Below are 20,070 nucleotides of genomic sequence, written 5' to 3'. Positions count from 1 at the left end.
GGTATTTTGGTCATTTTAATCTTTTGGTTCCGTTCCGTCCATGTGCTACCAAACGCAGGACGGAACAACCGTCTTGTTCCGTCCTGCGCGTACCAAACATAACACAGAACATCTGTTCCGTCCCGTCCCGTCCCGTCCCGTTCCGTCCCGTCCCGTCCCGTCCCGTCCCGTCCCGTCTGCGTACCAAACGCTACCTTAAGGTACCGTTTGGTACGTGGGACGGGACGGAACAGAGTGGGACAAGGCGTTCCGTCCCACGTTTGGTGCGCCTAAAACGGGTGGAACGAGCTGTTCCACGGGACGAGTTTTGGGTGAATTTTCGTTCCACCTCACCCCCCTGGAACGACTCGTTCCACATCCGTGGAACACAAAATTATAACATCTCCGTCTCCTTCTTCTTCCTCCTTGTTTCCATCCGAGGGCATCTTTGCTCCCGCTGCGTTCCGTTCCGTCCTGTCCCGCCCCGTCTGCATACCAAACGATACCTAAGGGAATGACAAACCCTAAACTTGGTGTACCATAAAGTGCGCCTCAATATTTAGGTCTCACTACTTGGCCCAGGAAGCATGTAAGTTGTGAGAGAAACCTTTGTTCTATATAAGGTACCGTTTGGTACGTGGGACGGGACGGAACAGAGTGGGACAAAGCGTTCCGTCCCACATTTGGTGCGCCTAAAACGGGTGGAACGAGCTTTTCCACAGGACGAGTTTTGGGTGAATTTTCGTTCCACCTCACCTCCCTGGAACGACTCGTTCCACATCCGTAGAACACAAAATTATAACCTCTCCGTCTCCTTCTTCTTCCTCCTTGTTTCCATCAGAGGGCATCTTTGTTCCCGCTCCGTTCCGTTCTGTCCTGTCCCGTCCCATCCAGTCCCGTCCCGTTTGCATACCAAACGATACCTAAGGGATCATCACCCTCACTTTAGGAGGATGGCAAAACCTAGCTAGCCAAGCCTCTAAGTACAATGTAACTCTCATTTTACATAGTGAAACCGGATCTACATCAATGTGACGTAGCTCCAATTTGGGTGAATCAAGATATATCATTGTGTTCTTATGTACGTGATTTACAGTCGGATCTAAGTTGTGCAAAATCGACCCGATATTGTGCATCAACAAGCACCATGACTTGGAAGCATAAGAAATTAGGTTCTCTAATTACGGATTAAGGCCTTAAGCTTTCCGGGTTTCCATATGAATGCTAAATCCAGGAAAATGGAATATCTTCGGTTAACCTGCTGCTAGACATAATCAAGAACCACATACGTATCTAGGAGCACAAGTATCCTTGTTCTTGTTAATGATCTGCATGGTGGTTCCGCAAACCAACTTATTCATTACATAACACATCCACCACTTGATGGTGATATATATATATATATATATATATATATATGTATGTATGTATGTATGTATGCATGTATGTATTGAGTCAGTCACATAATACAACATTTTATTGCACCATGCGGAACACAACTACAAAACAGAAGCAGATTAGCAACTTCAGAACACTCATAAACCTCTTCATCTTCCACCGTAACGCCTCTGCCTCCGCTGAAACGAAGTCAAAGCCTCCTCAAACTCAGCTTTCCCGAAATCAGGCCAAAGAGCAGATACAAAGAAAAGTTCGGTGTAGGCCAACTGCCACAGCAAGAAGTTGCTGACTCGAATATCGCCCCCAGTTCGTATGAGAAGATCAGGGTAGGGAAACTCGGTACAGTTAGTTTCGAGTTCTTGCTCGACAAGGCTTTCATTGATATCGTCCACCTGAACAAGGCCATCTTTTACCTTATGACAAATACTTTTGCATGCTTGCACAACGTCGTATTTTCCGCTGTAGCTCACTGCCACAATAAGGTGGAGCCTAGAGTTGTCTTTCGTTGTCTCCTCCGCGTCACTTATCACTTTTTGTAAAGAATTTGGGAGCTTTGATGAATCTCCGATGATCGATATTCGGACACCGTCCCTGTCGAAACAAAAGGAAATTAGTTTAGCATACCAACTATGTATTTTGATTTTGATTATGAATATGATGAATTCAAAAATGTAACGTTAAATTAGAAAAAAAAAAAAAAAAGAAAAGAAAAAAAAAGAAATGGTGCTACCTTGCCAAATTGTCGATTTCGGCGGTAATCATCTTCTCGAACAATGTCATCAAAAATCCAACCTCCATCTACACAACCAAAACCAAATCACTTAACATTTCCAAAGAAATACAGAACAACCAAAAACAAAAATCGTGCTTCTTTAAAAAGTAAATTTTTTTAAACACAATGAAGTGGTGGGAGATTTTAACTAAAGCGACTTGACATAATAATTTAGGGACCGTTTGATTCAGTTTTAGTTTTTAGTTTTCAACTGAACACAAGTTTGGTAACTACTTTAGTTTAAAAAAAAAAAAAAAAATTAAAGAAAACTCAAAGAAGTAGTTTTCACTTTTTAGTTTTAAAAAACATAAAGTAGTACCAAACAAGTTTCAAATTTTCAAAGAAAATCAAAAGTAAAACGTCAATTTCCCTTGAGTTTCAATCTTACGACCGTACTCCTCATGCAAGACTTTCTTTGAGTAATTGGGGAGCTACTTTCTACCCTAGATCTTCTCATTGCGTTCAAGGGAATGCTCAATCCCTCTACAACAACCTAGACTTCGTGAAAAACACTCTAGCTTTCCAGGCTAACTACTAGGTTTCTAGGTTCGATACTCTAGTAAGAGGTGGATGCATGTATGGACCAGGGATGGTCATGGACCACCCGAAAGTCCAAATACGCGCTTGTCACCTTTGATGAGCACCCAACAGGCAGGTTGTGGAACAGAGAAGACCATCATAGTTGTGCAAATATTGTGCAACATAAGTTTTGAATCAAGAAGAAAGACCACCATGGCTTTGCTATTCTTACACCTTGGTTCCAATGAAGAAGAAAGAGTTTCTCTCTCCATTTCTCACATGACCAACTCCCTTTCTTTTCTTTTTTTCTTTTTTTTTTCTTTTTTGGTTAAATTTTTCTTATCAGGTTGTGCCACCAGACATTTTAATTGATAAAGGGATGGTGCATTACTCAACCAATACCTTTTATACCATATGTTTGACACCTTTATTTCTTTTAAAATTCACTATAAATTCATACAATATCTGAAAACTATTTCATAAAGTACAACAAACTCGTAATCACTTGAACTTTTATATCATATTATCAAATTCATTAAAATACTAAAGCAAAAATTATGATATTTTTGTATGTAATATGTTAAATAATAAACTTAATTAAAATAATAAACTCAAATTCTCAACACAAAGTATAGTTTTTTAAGTGTAAATAGACACTTATTTGTATGATATATAATAAGTTTACTTAATTTCACCTAGTCCGCTACATCCCATCTAGGCGTATAGGTGCTAGACCCTAGTTCATCACCTGACTAGCGTACTTTGATTATAACCACCCGATGTTAGACTCCTAGATCCACCGCTGTCTTTAGTTGAACTCTATCAAACAAACACTTAGTATTGAAGTTGGCATTTTACAAGATCTGAACTTAAAACCTCCAACATACAACGCTACAAGTGCAGATCATGAATACATCACGTCTTTCAACCAAAAATGTAAAGTAAGCACTTTCTAAGCTTGAGAACTACTGACCTTGGACCGATTCCAATTATCATACGAAAAGGCAAAAACAGTGAGAACTCCAATCCCCCATTTGGAGCTCATCTCAATGAGCTCTCTCACCGACCGTACACCGGCCTGGTGACCCGACCCAACCGGCAACCCCCTCCGCTTCTCCCACCTCACGTTACCGTCCATGATCACCGCCACGTGCCTCGGCATCAAATCTCGCCGGAGACCCGCGGGCAGCGACTCCTCGTCCAGCGGGAAGTCTCCGCCAGGGGCAAACTGTTTCGTCTCTTCCTTGAAAGCCGCAGCAGCTGCTGCTGAGCGAGGAAGAGATAGTGGATTTGAGGGGAGTGGATGTGCTCGGATTCTGAGTGTTTGGGAGCGGGAGGACCTCGGTTTGAAGGGAATGAGGGCGTTCTCGATTGGGATAGGAGAGCTCAGGGATAGGAACATGATGCTGCGGACTGTTACGTCGTCGTCTCCTCCGTGAGTTTGAACGTTAAGCCTCGCAGAGTTGGAAGACACTCGGACAATCGTACGCAGAGGCCAATTTAGCGAGAGAATTATTACAATTTGTAGTTTTTCTGGAAACTTTCTCACGCTATAAAGTACAAAAAATATTATTGGTGGGACCCATATATATTGCTGTGTTGATGAAAAATTGGGGCCGTGGCGGTCTCGAACAGTGGCCTAGAGGGGATCAGTCAGTGAGATACCCACCAACTCATCTGCACAACATTGATGCTCATTTAACAGCTCTTAATGTTTTGATTAATTGTTGGTAACGAACGGTATTTATGAATTATGATGTTGGTTAGGTACATTTTATATGTTCCACGTCTTCCCGAATTGTAACTTGTATCTGATGGGAGCTATGCACTACCCTTGTAGTTGTTTTGAGTTAAAAATTGATGCCGGATTGAGACCGGGTGTTTTCACGTCTCTCTGTAGTGCCCACTCTTACATACAGTCGTGGTTTTATATACGATACCACCAAATATGCCATTGCAATATAACTCCTTGAGATCAATAGATACGATCAAGAATCCGTCTTCCTTCATCTGATAAGAAGTGGCCGTAGAAGTGTTTATTGGATTTTTGCGTGCGAAATGGTGTTCACTATCTCTTTTGTCCTATGTACTCCCTTCTTGTTTTGTACTCTTAATTTACCGTTGATTTATTTGATCATGTGGTTAGAACTTAGAACTTAGAACCAAGAGCATGGGTGCAAAGAGATCAGCCGGGAGTTAGAATTACTTTCTTTGTTGTATTCATCTAGCCGTCCTCACGTAGGACAACCACATAACAGACTACAAGTGCAACCAATATCTCAGCCAACTGCCCTTCGCATCTCACCCACTTTCTTCTTCAACCTTCAACGTACCTGACCAAATGGCAAGAGAATAATAAACAAAGTCCACACCTAACTGTACTGTATTAGTAACATCTCCCTTGTGAGGGGCCGCTATCCACCACATTATTGTTCAATCATGGATGCTTCTGCAGCAGGAAAGGAAGGGGATGCCCCTCGTCGGTTTCATCCATATTCATTTTTCTCCAAGTAATCTGATACCGTAGCCACATACGAGTACATATTTCGGCCAACTCTAGCAGAAAGACGTTCTGGACCAGAGTGGCTGCTTCTCATACTGATGATTTTATCGTATCATTACAAACCATAAGAAAAAAGACATAATCAAAGCCACATCCCTTGGGGAACAAGTATCCTTGCTCTTGTCCATGATCTGCAATCTTACCTGGAGCATGGTGTTTTGTGCAAACCAAGTTAAATGGATCGGTGCAAAGACTGATGGAATTACAAAAAAAGGCCTCTCTCAAACGAATGCAGGATGCCAAGATTAAGCATCGTTTGGCGGCTCGGATTGTACTGACTATTTCTGTCGAATAAGATAAATAGCTACCGGATAGTACTGACTAAATTAGTCGGCGTTTGGTGTAGTATCGAACTAATAACCGTATTATTTATTCTGTGTTTGGTATTATATCAGATAGGAGGAATCAAACTTAAAATAAAAATTAAACTTACAATAAAATTAAAAAAAAAAAAAAAAAACTGAAATCATCTCTTTTTCCCCAAACATTGATTCAGCACCAATGCTGGATATCATGCAAAAGAAAAGCTCTACTACCAACTCCACAACTGGGCTTTGTTTAAGCCGAAACTCAAAAGGCAGTGAGGGAAAGAAAAAAAAAATTTGACATCCTGGGCTTTGTTTGAAGGAGTTGGAGATGCAGCGGCGAACAAGAGGGAGGGATATCCGGTAGCCATAAGAAGATGCATGGAGAGAAGAGTCTTGTTCTGGGTGGTTGGATGGAACCTCCTGGTGGTGGGGGTTCATGGTGGGCGGCTGAGGAATTGGGTTTTGGGATTTGTGGGAAGGAGGGGGAAGAATAGAGGGAGGGAAACGAAGAAGAAGATGTTCATCTCAGTCAACGCCAGTGGTGGTCACTACCAGCCAATCGCCATGAGCACCATCAGGATCGCAGCCACTTGGAGGAAGGGGAACCGGATTAATAATCCACTCTTTTTCGAATGGTTTATTAAGAAGGTGTATACCCGACTATCCTATCTAACTGCTTAAATTAATCCAACGACTATTTAGTACGAGAGGACACCAAACAGTCGGGTCCGTACTATTGGTCCTATCTGATCCCTTATACGGTGTGCCAAACACGACGTAAATGAAGAGATCAGCTACATGACCAAATAGAATTCATGTGACATCCCACATCGCCCAGGGGAGTGATCCTTGTATGTATATTCTCATCCCTACCTAGCACAAGACCTTTTGGGAACTCACTGGCTTCGGGTTCCATGGGAACTCCGAAGTTAAGCGAGTAGCGCGCGAGAGCATTCCCAGGATGGGTGACCCATCGGGAAGTTCTCGTGTGAGTTCCCAAAAACAAAACCGTGAGGGCGTGGTCGGGGCCCAAAGCGGACAAGATCGTGCTACGGTGGTGGAATGGGCCCTGGAAGTGGTCTGCCCCGGGCTGGGATGTGACAATTTGGTATCAGAGCCTAACCCTAGTCGTGTGTGCCGACGAAGACATCGGGCCCTTAAGGGGGGTGGATTGTGATATCCCACATCGCCCAGGGGAGTGATCCTTATATGTATATTCTCATCCCTACCTAGCGCGAGGCATTTTGGGAGCTCACTGGCTTCGGGTTCCATAGGAACTCCGAAGTTAAGCGAGAAGGGGGCTAGAGCAATCCCATGATGGGTGACCCACTGGGAAGTTGCTCGTGAGTTCCCAAAGACAAAACTGTGAGGGAATGGTAAGCCCAAAGCGGACAATATCGTGCTACGGTGGTGGAGCGGGCCCGGGAAGTGATCCGCCCCAGGCCGGATTGTGACATCCCACATCGCCCAGGGGAGTGATCCTTATATGTATATTCCTATCCCTACCTAGCACGAGGCCTTTTGGGAGCTCACTGGCTTCGGGTTCCATAGGAACTCCAAAGTTAAGCGAGAAGGGGGCTAGAGCAATCTCATGATGGGTGACCCACTAGGAAGTTGCTCGTGAGTTCCCAAAGACAAAACCGTGAGGGAATAGTAAGCCCAAAGCGGACAATATCGTGCTACGGTGGTGGAGCGGGCCCGGGAAGTGATCCACCCCGGGCCAGGATGTGACAATTTGGTATCAGAGCCTAACCCTGGTCGTGTGTGCCGACGAGGACGTCGGGCCCTTAAGGGGGGTGGATTGTGACATCCCACATCGCCCAGGGGAGTGATCCTTATATGTATATTCTCATCCCTACCTAGCACGAGGCCTTTTGGGAGCTCACTGGCTTCGGGTTCCATAGGAACTCCGAAGTTAAGCGAGAAGGGGGCTAGAGCAATCCCATGATAGGTGACCCACTGGGAAGTTGCTCGTGAGTTCCCAAAGACAAAACTGTGAGGGAATGGTAAGCCCAAAGCGGACAATATCGTGCTACGGTGGTGGAGCAGGCCCGGGAAGTGATCCGCCCCGGGCCGGATTGTGACATCCCACATCGCCCAGGGGAGTGATCCTTATATGTATATTCTCATCCCTACCTAGCACGAGGCCTTTTAGGAGCTCACTGGCTTCGGGTTCTATAGGAACTCCGAAGTTAAGCGAGAAGGGGGCTAGAGCAATCCCATGATGGGTGACCCACTGGGAAGTTGCTCGTGAGTTCCCAAAGACAAAACCGTGAGGGAATGGTAAGCCCAAAGCGGACAATATCATGCTACCGTGGTGGAGCGGGCCCGGGAAGTGATCCGCCCCGGGCCGGGATGTGACAATTTGGTATCAGAACCTAACCCTGGTCGTGTGTGCCGACGAGGACGTCGGGCCCTTAAGGGGGGTGGATTGTGACATCCCACATCGCCCAGGGGAGTGATCCTTATATGTATATTCCCATCCCTACCTAGCACGAGGTCTTTTGGGAGCTCACTGGCTTCGGGTTCCATAGGAACTCCGAAGTTAAGCTAGAAGGGGGCTAGAGCAATCCCATGATGGGTGACCCATTGGGAAGTTGTTCGTGAGTTCCCAAAGACAAAACCGTGAGGGAATGGTAAGTCCAAAGTGGACAATATCGTGCTATGGTGGTGGAGCGGGCCCGAGAAGTGATCCGCCCCGGGCCGGATTGTGACAATTCGGTTATACAATCCGATGTTCATGCTACTCAGGAACCTCCACGACATTGTGCATGAGGCTGTTCCTAATCAAACATGATGCAAAATAAGTAATAGACGACACTACATTCTTCAAAATAAGTAATTATCAATGCACTGTTAAAGATCAACGCCTGCCCATTAAGATCAATCAGACAAAAAAACTAGATTATTCTAGTTCAAACGTGCATGGAACTGTTCGAGAAGATTCTAGCATGTAATATTAGAGGTGACCGGTGCATACTTGAATATGCTAGACAATTCTAGTAAGCTATTGTCGGCAAAGTGCTATGCTAGAAAACTCTAGCAAAGTAGCATCAATTTGAAAAAGTCAAGTCGGTTGACTTAGGCTTGAATGATCAAGAAAATGTTTTGTTATAGAAAATTCTACACTTGTGTTAGAGTTGTGCTCTATAATTTTCCTTGCACCTGCACTATGCAACTGGTAAGTGAAACCGATAATTTCGAGCAATTTGCTAGCAGTACAACTGTTCAGCCCAAACCAATTGCTATAAAATATATCCTTGTGAACAAAGTGTTATGAATATTCACTTTACAATGTGACGAATAAAATCATAGCTACAAGCACCAACCGTGCAATCAATCAAATAGGAAGTACACAACTGTGCTTCAATGCGGAGCGATAATTACTTTTAGAGATAACGCAAAATGGACTTGAAAAGTAATGTTTACGGCAAACTGCTGATTTGTTTGCCTTACCATTTGAGCGAGAGATCATGCTTTTACGTAATCTTCTTGCTCCTGCAAAACAAAGTCTTCATGCTATCTGCTCATGGACAAACCCGGATAAAATTAATGTTGGAACACCCATTGTCCCACATCGGTCAAGAGGGAAGAGAGAAAGCACTTTAAATAGAATTACCCCACTCTAACACACACCGAGGTCTTTTGTGATAAAGCCTCATACTTGAGGATTGTGCAGGTAGTTAAGTGGGAACAGTATCAATGTTGTTGGAGTGGGTTCTCGGCCCGTCGACTTGAAAAATTCTACAATTAATAGTCGGAAGTGCCTCTGAATCTGAAATAATCAGATGAAAGAGAAGATATGGAGAAACAATAGAATTACAGAGTATGAACGATTCATTCTATGACCATGATGACACTAATTTACCGTTGGTGAAGCCATAACTAGGAAACAACCAGCTACATAGATTCATAAATATTTGATGCAACTGCTGATACAGGGACTGAGACAATTAGATCAAGAAAGAATATTCATTACATGTGCAACCAGCATATGATGCTGATATTTACCCAACGCCTCTGCCGCTGCCTCTGCTGAAGGGAAATACAAATTCGTCACTTATGGATCTCTTCCACCATAACGCCTCTGCCTCTGCTGAAAGGAAACCAAGGCCTCCACAAACTCAGACTTGCCAAAATCGGGCCAAAGTGCCGATGCAAAGAAAAGTTCCGTGTAGGCCAACTGCCACAGCAAGAAGTTACTGACTCTGAGTTCGCCACTTGTTCGTATTAGCAGATCAGGGTAGGGAAACTCGGTACAGTTAGTTTCTAGTTCTTGTTCAACGAGGCTTTCATTGATATCGTCCACTTCAACAACGCCATCTTTTACCTTTTGAGAAATACTTTTGCACGCTTGCACAACATCATATTTTCCGCTGTAGCTCACTGCCACAATTAGTTGGAGTCTAGAGTTGTCTTTCGTTCTCTCCTCCGCATCACTTATCAGTTTTGGTAAAGGGTTAGGGAGCTTTGACGAATCCCCAATGATTGATATTCGAATACCTTCGCTGTCAAAGCAAATAGAAACCAAATCAGATGTTTTAACACAGTGTAACTCAGTACCTCATTGAGATTGAGTACACCGGCCACCCATTCAATCTAGCAGGTCTCAACTTGCCAGAGAGTCTTTTAACGAATACATTATAACGATTAACACCATAACAAGACAATATACGATTAGGTTCACCGGAACCAGTTCAGGTTAGGAGTTTTCGGCCAGTCTACCACGAAAATGTGCAGTTCAAGTTTTTAGTGCAATAAAAATCCCTAGGAAGTAAAACCAGTTTCAAAGCTCACAAAAAATGGGACAAACATTTCAAGTTGCAGCACATCCCAACAAAACCTATGCAGACATGTGATGAATTCAAACAAATAACGTTGAATTCGAACATAAATGTGCTACCTTGCAAAATCATCGATTTCGGAGCTAATCATCTTCTCAAACAAATCCAGCAGAAATTCAACCTCCACCTACATTATAACCAAGCCAAATAATTCCATAGTTCCAAAAAGAAACACAAAACCAAAACAACAACAACAAAAAGCACTTTACATCAGAAAGCACTTTTCTTGTTTCTGAGTTTTGAACAACTGACCTTTGGCCGACTCCAATTATCAAAAGAAAACGCGAACACAGTGAGAACCCTAATTCCCCATTTGCAGCACAACTCAACGAGCCCTCTCAGCGACTGCGCACCCGCCTCGTGACCCGACCCGGCCGGCAGCCCTCTCCGCCTCTCCCACCTCACGTTGCCGTCCATGATCACGGCCACGTGTCTTGGCATCAACTCTCTCCGTAGGCCCGCAGGCAACGGCTCGTCTTCCGGCGGAAAGTGTACACAAGGGGCAAATCGGTCATTAAATTGCTCTCTGCTCTCTTCCCTGTGAACAACCGCATCGGTTGCGGTTGCACAATGAAGAGAGAGAGAATTGGAGAGGCGCGAATGTGATCGGATTCTTCTGGGTGTTTGGTTGCGCGAGAATCTGGGATTGGAGGGAGTGAGAGCGTTCTGGATTGGAACAGGGAATCGGAGGGATTGCATTATCCGGGATAGGTATTTGATTTAGACTGTGAAGTAGTTGTTCTTGTGCTGCTGCTGCCTCGGCTGCGTAGGGCGGCGGCGCTGTTGGTTTTGACAGACGACAGTCGTGCAGAGGAGACCCGTTTAAATTGACCCTAATGTATGACCCGCGCTGCTTCGGACCATCCAAACCTTTTCGCGGGAGAATATTTTCGGCGTGGTACACAAAGTTTGGTTTATGAGCGAGTCTTCAATTTTGTAGACTGACATTTTAATTTGAAAAACAGGTTAAAATGATATGAAATACAATTCTAGTTGTGTTCTCCAAAAAAAAAATATTCTAGTTGTTGAATTAATGGAAAGAAATATATTAGTGAGATTACATGAGTGTATTATTTGACGGGTCAAATGATGTGTATATGTCACATCAATTAATAAATTTATTTGATTAGATGTTGATTGTATGCATCATTTGTCACAATGATATAGTATACAAAAGTGGTTTAAAATGTGATCTTCATAGCATTATTCGGAAAAGAAATTAGTTATAAACGACATATCGATTAAAATATTAACAATATAACTATTATATATCGATGATATACTAAGAACTAATTATTTCAGCTCATTCGACTAATTTCTCTTTTAATTTTGTGTAGAAATTTTTTATGCGGCCGTTTCAAGTCATTAAAGCGCACCATTTATGATAGTTGGAGAGGTTCTAAGTTTGTATCTCTTTGTGGATAAAAAAGGGTTTGTTTTACCATTATTGATTCCTAGGCTAGACAATATAACATTATCGAAAACTATTAACACGACGGTGGCTAATGGGAGACTGAAATATCTCTGTAAGTTTACTTGGTCCCTAAAAAAATAAACTGCCTAAGAAAGCCACCAGCTGATACCCTTTTAAAAAAAAAAAAAATTAGTTATTAAGGCATGAAATCAACTAGTGATAAAAGGCAAGGCCATCTAAGCTAAACAATGTGTAATCAATATGAGTGAAATGAGAATTAGTGAGGGAATACATTAGTTCGTTCATTTGAAAAAAAAAAATGAATTGGTGACAATATGGGTGGACATTGAATGGGTTGGTGGGTTGAACTTCAATTCGTTGGTCAATTTAATGAGCTCGGGTTAGAATTTTTTCAATCCATTGCCACTCAAGAAAATGGACAAACCAACCCACTCAAATCATTCTTAAGCAGGTTGGATTGAGTTTCAAAGCTTGAGCTTAATTAGTTTCTTTCTTGTTCCTAATGCAAGTGTAAGTGACAATAAAAAATCAACACTCCCGTCAAATTAGGTCTAAATCATTTAAATTTAGTGTTGTAATTGAGAAGCATATCACCAATCATGTCACAATCGTTGCCCAATGTAATTCAATTACATATTGGTGGCGCATGAAAAATGCTTTAGCACAAATGAATACTACAACTACTCCTTACATAATACGAACCTACAAAAAAGTTCAACGAATTAGGTATAATCCTACTTATCATGCCTATATATCTTTCACAATATTTTATTTTCTTTATAATGTGTTTACCAATTAATTAGTTAGAGTTATACAAAACACATGATTATTAACTACACAATTATGCTACAGCAGGAAGAAGATTAATCGTAACCATACATTTCTCCTCAATATGGTATAATAATAATATTTTATTTTATTTTATTTTAAGTTATGTACTGCAGTACATTTTATTACATTAGTTTGAAATATATCTAAAAGCTGATTTCGTAACAGTTCTACAACCATCACACCTCACTCAAACTGAAAAAAAGTTGAAGAATAGGATTAAGGTATGGTATCACAATTTACTTATTTCATAAACATGATCACAAACTGTTAGCTTGAATTGACAAAATACTTAATTTACGAGAGAAAATGTTGCTATGGGCAAATTGTCTACTTTGAAGGTACTTATGTTATTACTATTACTCTCTACTTATTTTCTCATATTGTTTGTAGATTCACAATGAAAACCCAAAGCATCACGTGGAAACAAATGGGTGGCAACCATAGCGTTGATGTTTAATGAAAACTTTATTTTTGTAATTTGTAAATAGAGGAAATTGTAGTAATGATCTCTCAACTTTAACCAAATTAGAGCAATAACCCATCAATTACAAATTCATGATCAATGGTCCCTTAACTCCTCAAAACGTGCAGTTATGGTCCTTCCATCAATTTTATCATAACTTCTTTCAAAACAAGTCATGTTGGAAGAATCATTGCTCCAATTGGATTAGAGTTGAGGGACCATTTCTCCAATCAATTGGATTAAAGTTGATGAACTATTTCTTCAATTTGATTAAAATTGAGGGATCATTTCTACAATTTTTTTGATTTAATTTCTTATATTTACCCCTTAATTCTGACCTCACGTGCGTAGCTAAAGGCCCCACAAACCAGAAGAATGGCGTTGCTAAAGGCGGTGCGTCGGAGAGAGAAAATGAAGCGAAAGTGGAGAAGGTTCTGGATGAAAAGAAGGAAATGGAAAGCACCCACCCATTACTCTTAGCCTAAAAAAAGTTTGCAAAGTAAGCTCCTTTAGTTTTTCGAGCTCGTTTGATAACCATTTCATATTTACATTTTAACAATTTTTTTCATACTTTCTCTAAATATCTAACACGTAAAAGGAAAACCGGAAACTAAAAACGAAATAGTTAAAAAACATGCATTCTTTTTCATTGTTTCATGATTACATGTTGAATTAGATTGGCTTGTTGATTGATTGATCCTTAAACTGTACCTCGAGGTACATTTTTGTCACTACACTATGCACTAATTGACTAAGTTAGATTGAAAATCAAAGCTACAGATTTTGTTGTTAGTTTGGCTTTTTTTTTTAGAACAAAAACAGAGTGCCAATTCTTCACTAACAAGTAATCTTCACCAGTCTCGCAATAGTGTTCAACTAGTTTGCACATAGTGCCTTCTTCTACAATTTACTAACAAGAAGTGTGCATAAAAGTTGAGGAGCGACAATGTGTTACGCATTGAATTCAATTTAGAGGATAAAACCAAAGCCAAAGGTTACTTTACTTATGAATCAATGCACATCACGTACTTTACTTGGGAGGGTTTCCAATCCATCTAAGTTCGAACTCCATAGTAGCTAGCAATCCACGCGACGAATCACTCAAGCACATCACGTACTTTACTTGGGAGGGTTTCCAATCCATCAAAGTTCGAACTCCATGGTAGCAATCCATGCGACGAATCACTCAAGCCAACCTCAGATTCCTTCTCTGATGAGTTAATAGGCATCATATACGTTACTTGTATGTGATGGGAAGAGAATATATTGACACTATATAAATGGAAGGGAAGAGAGTACTTTTCCACTCATATCAATCATAAATACATAAGAGAAAAAATACAAAAAAAAAGCTTCCTTAGTTTTCTTTTTCTTTTGGTGAAGATCAGATACATCAGAAATATGGCTGAGGCGATCGTTTCTATGGTGCTCGAAGGCTTCAAAAGCCTCCTTGTGAACGAAGCCAAGTCCTTGAGGGGAGTCAGTGATCAGTTTGAGCATGCACAGATCGAACTCTACTTGATGCGGGGCTACCTGAAAGATGCAGATGCAAAACAAGGAGACGATGAATTAGTACGTATTTGGGTTGGTATTATTAGAGATGCTGCTTATGATCTGGAGGATATCATTGAATCCTTTGTCTTGAAAGTGGCTGCTAGGAGGAAAAGAAGTATGAAGCTTGTTCTGAAAAGGTATGCTTGTATCTTGAGTGAAGGAATTAATCGTCACAAGATAGGGTCGGAGATTGAGAACATTGCGACCAAACTTTCTAAGCTGAAATCGAGCTTAGAAGGTTATAGCATAGCAAGGCAAATAGGGGGGAGTTTAAGTGCTACTTCTTTTGAGAGGCAACAAGATTATCGGTTAACTTATTCTCATGTTGTTGAACATCATTTTGTTGAGTTAAAGGAAGAGATTGACCTGTTGGCCGAAAATTTGGTTAAAAAAAATTACCAAATTGTTTCTATTTGGGGGATGGGCGGTTTGGGGAAGACCACCCTTGCAAAACATCTTAATAATCATAAGGATGTTAGGGCTGAATTTGATTGTTTTGCTTGGGTATGTGTAACTCAACAATTTCGAAAGGAAGATGTGTGGAAGAAAATTTTGGTTCAACTTACATCTGATGCCGACAAGGACAAAATTGAAAAAATGGAGACGGATGAAATTGCAGGGGAGCTTTGTGTACTGCAACGAAAGAAGAAATGTTTAGTGGTTCTTGATGACATGTGGACTCGTGATGCATGGAAATCTTTGAGAGCTGGATTTCCAATGAACGAGGGAACAGGAAGTCGAGTACTCATCACCACTCGCAACAAAGAAGTTGTTTCGGAGGCGCATGAAAGTGTTTACTTGCACCAAATTCGGCCCCTGAATGATGCTGAAAGCTGGGAACTATTCAAGAAGATAGTAACGTTTGGAAGAGATAACACAAGTATTTTCTCAACCAACCTCTTCATCTTTACTTTTCGTATTAATCAACCGAGCATTGTTAGATATTACGTTACTCCATTTGGCAGTGCATTGAAACAAAAATCTAGAATTTATGCACAGATATTTTCTTAAACTGCTAATTATATATTGTGTTGTGCATATCATGTCATTCATGGTGAGAAGAAAATTTTCAAACTACTCATAAATGTATTAGCATTAGGTTTTATAATCATAAGGATACAAAGCTAAAACTGTGTTATAATTCTGACTCTCTTCTGGATCTTGCTCTTTGATGTAACACACAATAGACTAAACTTGGCAAATTAAAGAATACAAGGAAAACACAAGATTTTTATTGATTTGGCATATTTTTGCCTACGTCTAGTTGTGATTTCTCTGGGTAGAGAAACCTTGGCTTCTTTGAATAATAATAAAGTACATAGTACTTTTACAAACCCTATAACTAACCTCTTTCTCCTCTCTTGGCTGTCTCTGTTTTTCTGCCTGGTTTTCAACCTTGCCGCACCATGTTTATAACCATACGGTGTGGTTTACATGCCTATTTTCTATTAGGTTTCCTATTCTATATGGGATTGGAAAATACATTTTCCTGCCTATTCCAATTCTGCTTCTAGGATTCCTAATCTAATTGTATAAGAAAACTTAATACTTTCTTAACCTTGTGATGTGATATAAACTAACACACAAATTAAACCCTCTTTTTGATAGTTGTAGTATGTGAAAGTAGGGATTGTTCTAGGCAGGGATTATGAGGGCTGCTAATCAACACAAATTAAACTTTAAATCACTAAACTAGACTCAAAAATAGAAAACTAAACTTAAACTGACTCAAAACAAACTAAACTGACTCAAATAACTCAAAACAAGCACTAAGAGGTGATTTGGACGAAAATCTAATTAAATTGACTCAAAACATGAAAGGGGGGGGGGGTTTGTTTTGACGAATTTTAACTAAAACTAAGTAGGTTGCAGAAACAAACTAAAGGCTGCACGAAATTGGGTGAATTAAAGGAGTGAAAGGCTAGCTAGAGGGTCATTCTCCACACATGACACATATGCATACAAATCCATTTCCAGTTATTATTCCTATAAATCATGAATAACAATGCCCCAAATCAATTGTGAACTGTACAAACTAACTCTCAGATTTTCCTAATTTCATTGAATTGGACTCAGCGACACAATCAAATTATTCTTATCAAGTTCCCTATATGAACTGCATGATATAGATACATATCAAAGATCATTAAGTTCTATGAAAATCATAAACATTGACAAGACATTTGTAACTATGAACTGCATGATACTCCTGCCATGGATTCACTTAACACAATCATGACTAGTGATTTCCACTACTTATAAATATAAGTTCATAACTATTAGGTGAAATTTCCTTATATTTTAAGAGCATATTCATGCATGCAAACTAAGTATACATCCTTAATCAACATACAAGAATAAGTTATCAATCAAACAGATAAGTAAATCGCATTCATGTTTTACGGAACAATAACTGGAGGAAATCAATTCATATCACATATATGTTCATGGCTTTGAATTCACCTCTAACTAAAACGAAATTAGTTCCACATGTTGCAATTAAACAAAACCAATCTAATTTAAACATTGAACTAAATCTAAGGATGGAAAGAACTCAGAAATGCTCCAGCACTCCAGTGGTCTTGGATAGCAGGTCATAGCACAAAGCTCTTCTTCTCCTTCCTTCCTTGCAAAGCTATGGCACAAAGTTATTTTTCTGATTTTCTCTGTAAAGCTCTCTATATCTCCCCCTGAAAATTGCATCACAAAGTGTGTATTTATAGGGTAGGGTTCACGGCACCAATCCTTGGAGGACAAGGATAGGGCACAACACAATTCTAATAGAAGAAGGATTAGGTAATTTGCATGATTTTAGGACTTCTAGAATCAGCTATGCATTGTAAAACATGATAAGGACTCCTAAATTTAGATGGGAAGGATTTAGAATAGGATAAGGACTTCTATTGCAGCTGGAGATGAGTTTAGATAGTGCTGGATTAAATAGGATAATGTTTGGATAATATGGGATAAGATAAGATAATGTTGGATAAGATTTCCTTGTTTTCAACTGATTCCTTGTCTTCTAAGCCTTAATCTAATTCTTCCAGATTTGTAGCACATTTTTAGCATCATTTAAACACCAAAAACGTCCATCCTTATGCTCCATTCACATGCTATCCAATCCAAGTCCAAAACTACTCCAAATTGCTCATTTTGGCCGTTTATTGTCATCTTCACCAATTGAACCTACAATAATAGGAAAATAAACTAAATAACTATAATAAATGGAAATTAACTAAGTAAATGCAAAGAAATAAGATAACAAAGTTGCATAAATATGCTCCTATCACCTTGTAGGACAAGAATATGTGCACATTAGCTTTCCTAATACAATCCTAAACAAAATAGAAATTGACGAACCAATTCGTAACAAACTGAACATTCTTTTTAACTGAAAAAGTGTACGTCTAGGCGTCACTCGATGCATTTCTCCAGTCAGTCAGTTGCACTGTTAGTGTTAATGTAGTGAAGATCAATCAATATTTACTGAAGGGCAGATGGACATTTGTTACTAGCAAGCGTGCATACTTTTGGAATGTCATATTAAGTGTTGTATGTTTTGCAATATATGGCAAATGTAGTTAATTTATTCGGAATTTCTTTTCTTTAACCAGATTCGGAAGACGATAGAAAGAAGGAAAAACTAGGGGAGGAGATGCTTAAACATTGCGCGGGTTCGCCATTGGCTATCGTCGTGCTTGCAGGACTTCTAGCTAGAAAAGAAACAGTTGAAGATTGGAAGACTGTGCAAAAGAATGTTGGCGCATATATAGGGAGAGGCACAGACCTTGAATCACGGTACAAAGGTGAAAATAGTGAAGGTACCTCACGTGTATTGGCATTGAGCTATGAGAGCTTACCATATCACTTAAAACCGTGCTTCCTATATTTGGGTCATTTTCCCGAAGATCGTGAGATACCAATGAAAAGATTGATTCAATTGTGGATTGCAGAAGGTTTTATCTATTCAGCATCTGGAGAATTGTTGGAAGATGTAGCATACAATTGCTTAAATGAGTTGGTCATAAGATGTATGGTTCAAGTTGGACATCGCGGTTCAACCAATAAGATTAAATCTTGTCGCCTCCATGATCTTATGCGAGATTTGTGCTTGTTAAAGGCGAAACATGAGAATTTCGTCCATATTTCAGATTCTTTTGCCAGGGCAACCCCAGTATCACCAAGTGGTAAAGTTCGAAGAAATGTCATCTATTTAGACAAAATACGTGACATATTAACTCCCCCAACGGATGCTCAACTTAGGTCTTTGTTATACTTTACGTCAGAATACCGAGGAGTGATTTTGCAAGGAAAACCAATTCGACCAAGGTTCCAGGATTTCAAATTGCTTAGAGTTTTGAGTTTGGAAGAGTTTGAAAGAAAAGTAGAGTTACCGAGCACAATTGGGAATCTAGTGCACTTGAGGTTTTTTAGTCTCAATGGTTGTTTCGTAACACGATTTCCATCATCTATGTCTAAGTTGGTATGTTTGCAAACTCTAGATTTACGTTGTTTGGGCTTTGGCAGGAAAAGGCGTCTCAGAAATCTGCACAATGTGATTCGACATTTGGGACAATTGAGACATTTATATTTACCAGCTATATGGTTCAGAGAAGCAGAGAAGAGAGTCTTGCCATTGGCTACACTTGGAAATTTGCAGACATTAGTCAATGTTTCGAACTATGATAGTGGTTTGAGTGATCTTACTGGATTGGCCAGTCTTAGGAAAATGTCCATCGTTATAGTAAAACTGAAATATGGGATGAAAATCATTGATTCTGAAAGCATACGATCCAACCATGTTCAGTCTCTGTCTCTGTCTCTGAGATCTTCAACTAAGGTAGAGGTTTTGGTAATGATTCTACTAAGCTGTCGTAATATATACAAGCTGAAACTTCAAGGGCGAATTGCAGAGTTACCGAAAGACCTCCTGGACTATCCAAACCTGACCAAGATAAAGCTTTATAGAGCTTCTTGCATGGACGAGCACATAAAACTACTAGAGCAGCTGCCGCATTTGAAATTTCTTACGCTTCAGGGCGTCACTTTGGAGAATCCAATACTAGTCTTCTCCAAACAAGGCTTTCCTTGTCTCGAATTTCTTTCCATTTCTATGATATCTCAACTAAAGGAGTGGAGGGTGGAACAAGGAGCCATGAATTGCCTCCGCAGATTGCAAGTTATATGGTGCCCACAGTTGAAGGAAGTTCCAGATGGGCTTCGATATATTGGAAAACTCGAGGAATTGAGCATCAGGATGCCCCGTGAATTCTGTAGTGCACTTCGGAAAGGAGGAAAGGATTTTGACAAGATCAAACATGTTGCTTCTGTTAACTTGGACAGTGAAGAGTAGCGCGAAAACATTCGAAAGTAGATAGATCAGTGCCGTTTTTCTGAAGGGTAC

The 20,070-nt window shown here is 40.3% G+C and overlaps 3 protein-coding genes across 3 annotated transcripts; 1 reads left to right on the top strand and 2 right to left on the bottom strand.

The window, feature by feature from the left end:
- Window positions 1-1,327: 1,327 nt before the first annotated feature.
- On the bottom strand, window positions 1,328-4,178 carry LOC137714162 (cis-prenyltransferase 4, chloroplastic-like). The gene is made up of 3 exons (XM_068453440.1): window positions 3,642-4,178; window positions 2,108-2,175; window positions 1,328-1,968 (listed from the first exon to the last, which is right to left on the bottom strand). Exons 1-3 carry the CDS (start codon window positions 4,068-4,070, stop codon window positions 1,527-1,529), a joined length of 939 nt encoding a protein of 312 aa, XP_068309541.1. The 5' UTR covers window positions 4,071-4,178; the 3' UTR covers window positions 1,328-1,526.
- Window positions 4,179-9,355: 5,177 nt separating this feature from the next.
- On the bottom strand, window positions 9,356-11,290 carry LOC137716381 (dehydrodolichyl diphosphate synthase 2-like). Its single transcript, XM_068455827.1, has 3 exons — window positions 10,636-11,290; window positions 10,443-10,510; window positions 9,356-10,047 (listed from the first exon to the last, which is right to left on the bottom strand). The coding sequence occupies exons 1-3, from the start codon at window positions 11,080-11,082 to the stop codon at window positions 9,600-9,602; spliced, it is 963 nt and encodes a 320-aa protein (XP_068311928.1). The 5' UTR covers window positions 11,083-11,290; the 3' UTR covers window positions 9,356-9,599.
- A 3,223-nt stretch (window positions 11,291-14,513) lies between these two features.
- Window positions 14,514-20,019, top strand: LOC137714238 (putative disease resistance protein At1g50180). Its single transcript, XM_068453497.1, has 2 exons — window positions 14,514-15,546; window positions 18,281-20,019. The coding sequence occupies exons 1-2, from the start codon at window positions 14,514-14,516 to the stop codon at window positions 20,017-20,019; spliced, it is 2,772 nt and encodes a 923-aa protein (XP_068309598.1).
- Window positions 20,020-20,070: the final 51 nt, after the last annotated feature.

This window comes from Pyrus communis, chromosome 14, assembly GCF_963583255.1.
Source record: "Pyrus communis chromosome 14, drPyrComm1.1, whole genome shotgun sequence".
Classification (NCBI taxonomy): Eukaryota; Viridiplantae; Streptophyta; class Magnoliopsida; order Rosales; family Rosaceae; genus Pyrus; species Pyrus communis.
This window is presented reverse-complemented; position numbering and strand designations above follow the sequence as displayed.

Excerpts from the sequence above, each read along its gene's own strand:
- LOC137714238 (XM_068453497.1), top strand. The coding sequence starts at position 14,514 with ATGGCTGAGGCGATCGTTTCTATGGTGCTCGAAGGCTTCAAAAGCCTC. Across the intron at positions 15,547-18,280 it reads GTTTGGAAGAGATAACACAA|ATTCGGAAGACGATAGAAAG; the intron begins GTATTTTCTCAA and ends TTCTTTAACCAG.
- LOC137714162 (XM_068453440.1), bottom strand. The coding sequence starts at position 4,070 with ATGTTCCTATCCCTGAGCTCTCCTATCCCAATCGAGAACGCCCTCATT. Across the intron at positions 2,176-3,641 it reads ATAATTGGAATCGGTCCAAG|ATGGAGGTTGGATTTTTGAT; the intron begins GTCAGTAGTTCT and ends TTGGTTGTGTAG. Across the intron at positions 1,969-2,107 it reads GAAATCGACAATTTGGCAAG|GGACGGTGTCCGAATATCGA; the intron begins GTAGCACCATTT and ends TTGTTTCGACAG.
- LOC137716381 (XM_068455827.1), bottom strand. The coding sequence starts at position 11,082 with ATGCAATCCCTCCGATTCCCTGTTCCAATCCAGAACGCTCTCACTCCC. Across the intron at positions 10,511-10,635 it reads ATAATTGGAGTCGGCCAAAG|GTGGAGGTTGAATTTCTGCT; the intron begins GTCAGTTGTTCA and ends GTTATAATGTAG. Across the intron at positions 10,048-10,442 it reads GAAATCGATGATTTTGCAAG|CGAAGGTATTCGAATATCAA; the intron begins GTAGCACATTTA and ends TTGCTTTGACAG.